The following is a 9,076-nucleotide window of genomic DNA, read 5'->3' as shown; positions in this document are numbered from 1 at the left end:
ATAACATCATAATTAATTTTAGATGTACTTTTATTATCTTTATTTTACAGTACAGAACTGCATAAGTAGTACTAAAGTGTCAAAACATAGCTCCAGATGATATTATAGAAATATGAAGTTTAAATCTATGAAACACTGCCATCTTCTGTAGATATATAAATAATGAAATTCGCAAATAACAAATAAACCAAGCCAAACAGGAAACTTATTTTTATTTTTAAAATATTATTTTAACACTATTCCATGAATATATGAATAAATATAAAATTACTTGGATAATATTCTGGTATATGGATAATATTCTGTTACACAAGATTAAACAAAACAATTAAGTAAATGTTATATAAACCATTATAAGCCACTCTGTAATACCTTTCATAACGTAAAAACAGTGTTTAAGCACAAAAAGTCATATCTGTGGCTCACAATGGACGACTTGGTCCTGGTACGCGCACGCATGCGTGCACACGTATGTCGTCGCTATGCGTACTCACGAGGGGGGAGGGGCACGTAAACAGAGAATTCCAAAAAGGAAGGGAGTGTTTCTTTCAACTGATAAACCAGTACATCAAGGTATGCCTTAAAAAGCTCATTCTGAAATTGTGCATCCTGAAATAACAGAATATTTTATATGTTCTGCAGGCGTGTGTGTTTTATTCAATGTTTTGAGTCTGCAGCCTTGTGCATTTACCATTTTCAGCCCAACGCAGCGCCATTACTGTACAGGGCAAAATGGACAAAATGGCCATTTTCGATTATATTGTGTTTTACGTGCAATTCAGTTCATGTGCATTGGTTAAACGTGCGCAGGTGTGACTTTAAGCACGTTATTCGCTGTGAATACCAAGAAAGACTATATGTGGAGCAGATAAACAATGAGATTGTTGCTCCTTTCTTGTTAATTTGCTGTGCCTTTATGTCCAGCGCGTGCTTGTCGACGTGTTTTTTCATGCACGAGCTTTTCTTTGCTGGACAGAGGTCATGGGAGATCATTTCAGGTGTCCAAAACGGTGCATTCAAATCCTGTAATGTTGTAAATAAATCTGCAGTCTCCACAATGCATTGCATTATAACGTGATAAACAATGCAACATGTTTTTATTGCATTTCCAGCTTAGATGCATAAACCATGTGCAAAATAATAAAATTCAGTGTTATATATATATATATATATATATATATATATATATATGTATGTATATATGTATATAATTAATAAAGTCTATTTATTGGCAGGTTAAAATCATGCCCATTCGCCGATCAGCTGCAGCACCGCCCAAAGAGGATGCACCTCCTGCAAATGCCCCCGAGGGAGGTACGTATTGCCCCTTACCTGAGTATGAATAATGACAGAAACACTTCATAAGGAATAATTCACAAACAAATACAAAATTCTGTCATTATACACTTAAATTACACTGGAACACACATAAATAGGCACTGAAATATTATATGGCTTCAGAAGAGTTTATCAAATAATGCATAAGTTGTATGAATTTTGCTTGAACATTTCTGTGCATCTCATTTTTTTCGTTCCACAGACACTCCTGCCGAAGGCTCTGCACCTGTAGGCGATAAGGAGAAAGAGAAAGATTTGGCGGCCGCTGAACCTGAAACTACGGAGGAAAAGAAAGCAGGAGGTGAAGGTGAGGAGGCGAACGCTGATGATGAAGAGCAGGCCAAGGATGGGGGAGAGACGCCTGATGAGGGTGAGAAATCTGAAGAAGCTGCGGCTGAACAAGGAAAGAGCAAGAAGAAGAAAGTCAAGGATGTAGTAGCCAAACTGTAAGTCTGGCAGTTGTACAAAAAGTAATTTTTGATCATTTTCACTCGTTTCTTGAATACAGATGACTTAGTAAACATATGCATGTGTTTTACTCAAATGGTGCAGTGACAAGGAAGATGACAAAGGGAAAAAGGTGAAAAAGAAGATTCCTGCTTGGGCAACCATTGCCGCCAACAAACTGGCTTCAACATCGCTTTCCCAGCCCAAGGTTGAAGAAATCATCATGGAAGCAATTGAGGTTTAGAATTTAACTATTCTGTTTCCTACTATAGATAATTTGATTGTCATGAGATACTTTTAAGTATGTTTTTACCCACTATTCTTATACCAGTATAGAGGGTTTGCACTTACATCAAGATTTGGTCAGTTACCCAGATGCACGGCCATACCGGCGATACTCGGATGTAAACAACAGCGTGGATTGCACGGTTAATGTACTACTGAATACATTGTTCTGCTAATTTATGCTGTCTAAACCATGGAATTATGTGTGGAAGCTGCTAAATCATATAGAGAAGGACTTAGTAAGCAGGAAAGGGACCAATATTTTGATAAACTAGTAAATAGGTGGTAAAGATATGTCCGAGCGGTGTTAATTAAGATATTAGCCTAATAATGCACCTGCCTGACCGGAAATGATAAGAACAAACACAGATGGAAATCCTGGCTCAGTTTGGCCAGCCACAAATGTTCCTCAGACAGTTTTTTGCACTCTTCTCCTTGATTTGTTATAATTTTTGTCAGTCTATAGTATTCCAAATGTTTTTCCCAGTTTGACCGATTGCTACAGCTGAAAACATGATAATAGTTGATCATTTTCAGCAGCAATAATCAGCAAAATATGTGAGTTTCATTAGATTCAGTGGCATTGTTTACGCTCAGTGTCGCCAATATCGCCGATTCATGACACGTCGTGAAAACACTCTATAGAGTGCTACAGTGATGACGTTTTTTGGCCACTGTTTACATGGTTCCCTTGAGAAAAACACTATAGGATTATTCCACTGGCTTTGGGTTTTTTTTTGAAGAACATAAGCTCTGTGACCAACAAACTTCTATGAAGTACAATCGCCAGAAGTAGAACGTGAAACATAGGCTCTAAACAAACTACATCAGAGTCACATGACTTCAACATCATCATTATTAATTAGGAGAAGTTCACTTCCAGAACAAAAATTTACAGATAAATTCCTCACCCCCTTGTCATCCAAGATGTTCATGTCTTTCTTTCCTCATTCGATAAGAAATTATGTTTCTTGAGAAAAACATTTCAAGAATCATCTCCATATAGTGGACTTCAGTGGTGCCCATGAGTTTAAACTTCCAAAATGCAGTTTAAATGCAGCTTCAAATGGCTCTAAACAATCACAGCCAAAGAAGAAGGGTCTTATCTAGCAAAACGATTGGTCATTTTCGAAACAAATTGACAATTTTTATACTTTCTAACCTCAAACGCTCGTCTTGTCTACGTCTGCATAATCTGGGTCAATACAGTTAGAGTAGGTTTTAAAAAAACCCACATCTTGTTTCTTCCCCAACTTCAAAATCATCCTGCATCGCTGCAGAAGTACCGACCTAGTGTTCACAAAGTGAACGTGCAAAGAAGATCAAACACCCTTTACAAAAAAAGGTAAAACACTGAAGTAGGATGACTTTGAAGTTGAAGAAGAAAACAAGATGGGAGTTTTTCAACAACCCTAACTGTATTGACCCAGATTACACAGACTACACATCGCTGAGATGAGACAAGACGAGCATTTGAGGTGAAAAAGTACACAAATTGTCAATTTGTTTCCAAAATGACAGATCGTTTTGCTAGATAAGACCCTTCTTTTTTGGTTGGAATCGTTTAGAGCCATTTGAAGCTGCATTTAAACTGTATTTTGGAAGTTCAAACTTTGGGGCACCAAACCATTGAAGTCCACTATATGGAGACAATTCCTAAAATGTTTTCCTCAAAAAACGTAATTATTTTTGCGACTGAGGAAAAAAAGGGGTAAGTAAATGATCTTTAAATTTTTGTTTTGGAAGTGAACTTTTCCTTTAAAAAAAATTGTGAATGGGATATTACTGTAGTATTTTATGTTGTAGAATAATAAAACATAAAAATGTCTTAGCTTGAGTTAACCACAGACCTCAATTCAGGCAGTTAGCTAAAACCCCAGTGATGAAAACAAGTGTGCAAGAATTGCTCTGTTTTAGGATTTAGGTTTTGTCCATTCTTTGGAAATCTAAGAATCTAAAAATCTACTTACAGAGTTGCAAAGAGCGGCGTGGCATCTCTGCGATCACCATTATGAAATATGTCATGAAGAAATATCCATCTGTGGAAATGGACAAAAAGACCAAAAACCTCTACAAGAGGGCTTTGAAGCGAATGGTTGAGAGGGGCACTGTGAAACAGGTATTTCCACTTTAATACATGAGTATTTCTTGTTTTATATGTAGAGTAAGTCTAAAGCAAACTTTATCTTGTCTTCTTTATCCACAGCTGAAAGGCAAGGGCTTCTCTGGAAGTTTTGCCATTGGGAAGGTATCCAAATGCTATTTGATTTAAGTTGTTGAACATTGCTGAGATACATGAGGTTGAGTACTTATTTGATGGTTTGTCATTATGATTTTTTTAATCTTTCATTTTGTCGATGTCATGTTGTGCAGAAGCCAGCTGCGTCTGGAGGGTCGAAAGAGACGTTGGGAGAATCTCTGCCTCTGATCATCACCCGCCTGTGTGAACCCAAGGAGGCTTCCTACATCCTAATCAAGAAGTACCTGGAGCAACACTTTCCACAACTCAATGTGGATAGCAGGTCATTACTGACTTTAGGGCAACATCCTATATCTAGACTACAGTTTTAACCTGAAAAAAATTAACATTGGGAGGACTAGGAATTAAATACTATAATATAGAAGTCTGGGGTATTTATAAAGGATTAGTTCACTTCCAGAACAAAAATGTACAGATAATGTACTCACCCCCTTGTCACTCAAGATGTTCATGTCTTTCTTTCTTCAGTCGTAAAGAAATTATTTTTTTGAGGAAAACATTTCAGGATTTTTCTCCATATAATGGACTTCTATGGTGCCACCAAAGTTGAACTTCCAAAATGCAGTTTAAATGCAGCTTCAAAGGTCTCTAAACGATCCCAGCCAAGGAAAAAGGGTCTTATCTAGCAAAACAATCGTTTTTATTTTTAAATTACAATTTATGTACTTTTTAACCTTAAACGCTTGTTTCGTCTAGCTTTGTGTGAACTGTTTTTTTTTTCGGTCATGACAGTTAGGGTACGTCTAAAAACTCCCATCTTATTTTCTCCTCCAACTTCGAAATCATCCTATATCACTGCAGAAGTACCAACCCAGAGTTTACAAAGTGAACACGCAAACACCCTTCACAAAAAAAGTTAAAACAGCGATGTAGGATGATTTCGAAGTTGGAGGAGTAAATGAGACGGGCGTTTTTAGACGTACCCTAACTGCCATGACCAGAAAAAAGTTCACACAGAGCTAGACAAGATGAGCGTTTGAGGTTAAAAAGTATATAAATTGTAATTTTCTTTTTAGTTTTTAGAAAATAACCGATGGTTTCGCTAGATGAGACTTATTCCTCAGTTGGGATCGTTTAGAGCTCTTTGAAGCACTGCATTTTGGAAGTTCAGTTTTGGTGGCTCCATAGAAGTCCATTTCATGGAGAGAAATCTTAAAATGTTTTCCTCAAAAAACATAATTTCTTTACTTGAAGAAAGAAAGACATGAACATCTTGGATGACAAGGGGGTGAGTACATTATCTGTACATTTTTGTAATATTTTCATGATTGCTTTCAGAATTCTTTTGTGAATAGAAAGTTCAAAAGTTCAGTTGGAAATAGAAATCTTTTGTAACATTATAAATGTCTTTCCTGTCACTTTTGATTAATGTATCTTTGCTGAATTTGCATACCGTATGTACCAGATTAGTTAATAACAAGTTGAAATTTTGTATGTGCATTTGGCCTGAAGGCAGATTGTTAATGTAAAGGATTGGGTTGTTCTGTAAATCTCTCTAAGGCCTGAGGTGTTGAAGAACTGCCTGCAGAAATCTGTGGAAAATGGCTTCTTGGAGCAGATCACTGGCAAGGGAGCCTCTGGAACATTCCAGGTTAGTTACCCTTCTGAATTGCTCCGCACATAAAAGCAGGTTTGATTAGAATCTGCATTTGCTTTTGACAGCTGAAGAAAGCTGGAAATAAAGTTCTCATGGGTGGCGGACTCCTGGAAGATGCCATAGTGGCTGCCATCACAGCCATGAATGAGCCCAAGACCTGCAGCATCACCATACTGCGCAAATTCCTAATGGAGAAACAGAAGGAGCAAAACAACTATTTCATCGGTACAGTACACTAACTCCTCACTTATCACAGCCTAGGGAGCGTTTTCAGTCTCTGAGGACTGAATTAAGTTAAGATTTTGTTTTGAGCTTGCTTCTAATTGTTATTCTCAAATGAGAGCGTTAGTACATAAATAGTTTTCTTGATCTTTCATTGTTTATATTATAACCAGCATTCATATCTTTCTGTGTTTGCTGTGTTTCAATGTGTCATGCAGAATTTTTATGAATGTTTTCCAACTTATTGCCAGTGTCAAACCTGAAGAGAACCTTGCAGAAGTGTAAAATGATGGGATGGATGGAGCAGATTTCTGGTCATGGACTTAGTGGGTCATACCAGCTAAGCTATCCGTATTATCCAAGGTAAATTCAGCTCACTGTAATCCAGCATATTATTGTTAACTAAAACTAAAATAGTTCAAAAATTGTTTTTGGTTTTTGAAAATTTAATTTAATTTAATTTAATTTAAAACTAAAATAAAATAAATAAATAAAAATAGTAATTGAAAAACTTAAATGAAGATTATAACTGAAATAAAAAATGTTTTAAGTTGTTTTAAATAAAAAAAAAAGTTTTAAGAACCAAAACTGAAATTAAAATGAAAGAAATATACATTTTTTAAATAGTAAAATTAAACAAAATGACTAAAACTAATAAGGAAAATACAAATAAAAGTTTATTCAAATTATTAATAAATGCTAAAATAAATAATAGAATAAATAATAATAAAATAGCACTGCCCTAACCATGGTGCTGTGAAAAATATCCTAAAGTTTCCTATTGGGCATTTCACATTTGTGAAAATACATCTTTAATGCAGCTTAATTTTTTAACTCCACAGCTTTTTAAAGGGATAGTTCACCCAAAAATGAAAATTCTGTAATTTACTCGCCCTCATGTCATCTCAAAGCTCAGTGGCTTTATTTCTTCTTCTATATTTCACCAAAAATATTTGAAAGAATGTTTCTGCTTTTTGTCAATGGGGTCCAAAACCATTTTGAGACAATCTTGTTTTGTGTTTCACAAAAGAAAGTCATACAGGTTTAGGGTTTTGGGGTGAACTTGCATTGTTTTAGAGGAAAATCGAAGAGTTAAATAGTTGCACTTAATTGTTTCAAGGTCATTTTTGAGGTTTGAGGTTCGATTTTGTCATAAAAGTGCAATAAAAGCATGAATGACCAAATTGTCTGTCTCTGCTCTACAGCCCGGCGGTTCTGTTTCCCGAAATGATGGCAAAACTTAAACAGAAGGAAGAACAGAAACTCAAACGCAAGAGAGATGATGACTCTGATGAAGAATCCGAAGAGGAAGAATCAGAAGAGGACGAGCCTCCTCCAAGAAAGAGGTGAAGTACATCACGTAACAGTGTCAGTGTGACATTATCCAACGCATTTGGAAGGCTAAACATGCTTGTTGTTTGTCCGCAGGACCCAGCGTTCAAACCGGACGCCTGCGTCTAAAGCTCGTCAAAATAAAAGGGCTAAAACGGTCAGCAGAAAACCTCCTGCTTCAAAGAGATCCATTGCATCGGCCAAGAAAGCGCCTCCACCAGCCAAGAAACCAGCTGCTGCCAGCAAAGCAGCGTCCAGAAAGGCACCAGAGCCTGTTAAAGCCACACCAGTCAAGAAAGCCGCCCCGACCAGTAAACCGAAAACACCAGTAGCCAAAAAGATGACAAGCAGGGGGTCCAAACGGCCGTCGCCCAAGGCAGCTAAGAAGGAGGCAGCTGAATCTTCTGTGAAGGCTAAACCGGCCGCCCGCAAGTCACTCCGAGCCCGGAAATGAATCCCGACGGCTGAAAAGATCAACTGTAGCTCCGTAGACTGCAGTGCTGGCTATTTTCTCCTCTTATTTTTGTAGAAACTTCCATGTTCTCCTCATCTTGGGGCCTCTGATGAATATAGGACCTCTTCAAATACAGGCATTTTATGTTCAATATTCTTAAACTACAGATAAAGATATAGAGTAGAAATGCTACTGTTTGTGTTAAAATGCTCATTCAGGAAAACCGTTATGAGAATGTTAAGAAGGAGCCGTTCTCAGTTGTGTATTGACAAAAAATCAATTATTTAAAGTTCTTGTAGTCAGTCCTTCTGTAGAGGCAAGCGTTTCGGTTATTCAGTCGCCCCTTTCTCATCAGTGTTCAAGAAACCTCCTTTTGTAAGTTTTATTTCGGTCATGTTTTGTGAAGTTAGGTCTTTAGCTACTATTGTAATCAAAAAAGCATTTTGTTGATGTTGGTTCTTTCGTGTAAGTCAAAGTAAAGAACGATTATTGATGCCTAACTTTCTGTTGAACAGCCTACCTGAATGCAAAATTGGATTTATTACGATGCATTAAAGAAACGTTGGCATCCATATCCACAACTGTCTTTTTGTTCTGTATAGTCTATGAAGAAGAATATAAGTTGAGATGATTTTCCGAGCAGATGTTTAAAACGTTAGACACTATTAACCCGGTCATACTCTTGCGTGTTAGTTTATCAGGGGGGGTTAGATGTAATTTTATGAGCATTGCTCACCTTACCCTGCATGCATGTAACTGATATACTTTTCTGTAGTCCTTAATAAAGTGACTATATTTGTACTTCATTATTTGGCCATTGTGTTATTTGGTTGTTTAGTTGAGGTTAATGATAAACCAGCACTGTTTCTGTCATGTCACAGCAGTCTCTACTAATGTGACATTCTCATGTGGCAAATTCTTATTCTTGTTCTAACATGCACTTAAAACATGATTTAATTCAGTATACTAAGTAGTGAAATGTTTACATAGAACAACTTATCGTGTGACTTGCTTTGACTTGTCTTGGTGCTTACAGTATCACAAACATCAAAGGTTTTTACAGACCCAGAGATCTCCAGTTTTTTTTAATGGTTCTTTATTATGAACTAATCACGATGACTTGTATTAAGAACAATTACTG

General features: G+C 36.8%; 1 protein-coding gene across 1 annotated transcript; it reads left to right on the top strand.

Annotated features, from left to right (window-relative positions):
- The first annotated feature begins 460 nt into the window (after positions 1–460).
- hp1bp3 (heterochromatin protein 1, binding protein 3) lies at positions 461–8,741 on the top strand. Its single transcript, XM_051123320.1, has 12 exons — positions 461–573; positions 1,236–1,314; positions 1,541–1,784; positions 1,891–2,023; positions 4,043–4,189; positions 4,277–4,318; positions 4,444–4,592; positions 5,831–5,921; positions 5,993–6,152; positions 6,401–6,512; positions 7,355–7,495; positions 7,578–8,741. The coding sequence occupies exons 1-12, from the start codon at positions 472–474 to the stop codon at positions 7,933–7,935; spliced, it is 1,758 nt and encodes a 585-aa protein (XP_050979277.1). The 5' UTR covers positions 461–471; the 3' UTR covers positions 7,936–8,741.
- Positions 8,742–9,076: the final 335 nt, after the last annotated feature.

Source organism: Labeo rohita, chromosome 11, assembly GCF_022985175.1.
Source record: "Labeo rohita strain BAU-BD-2019 chromosome 11, IGBB_LRoh.1.0, whole genome shotgun sequence".
NCBI classification, from domain to species: Eukaryota; Metazoa; Chordata; class Actinopteri; order Cypriniformes; family Cyprinidae; genus Labeo; species Labeo rohita.
This window is presented reverse-complemented; position numbering and strand designations above follow the sequence as displayed.

What these genes read in the sequence shown, in the direction of transcription:
- hp1bp3 (XM_051123320.1), top strand. Translation starts at nt 472, where the DNA reads ATGTCGTCGCTATGCGTACTCACGAGGGGGGAGGGGCACGTAAACAGA. An exon ending in AAGGATGTAGTAGCCAAACT is followed by an intron (nt 1,785 to 1,890) that starts GTAAGTCTGGCA and finishes CAAATGGTGCAG; the next exon opens with TGACAAGGAAGATGACAAAG. An exon ending in GAGCCTCTGGAACATTCCAG is followed by an intron (nt 5,922 to 5,992) that starts GTTAGTTACCCT and finishes TGCTTTTGACAG; the next exon opens with CTGAAGAAAGCTGGAAATAA.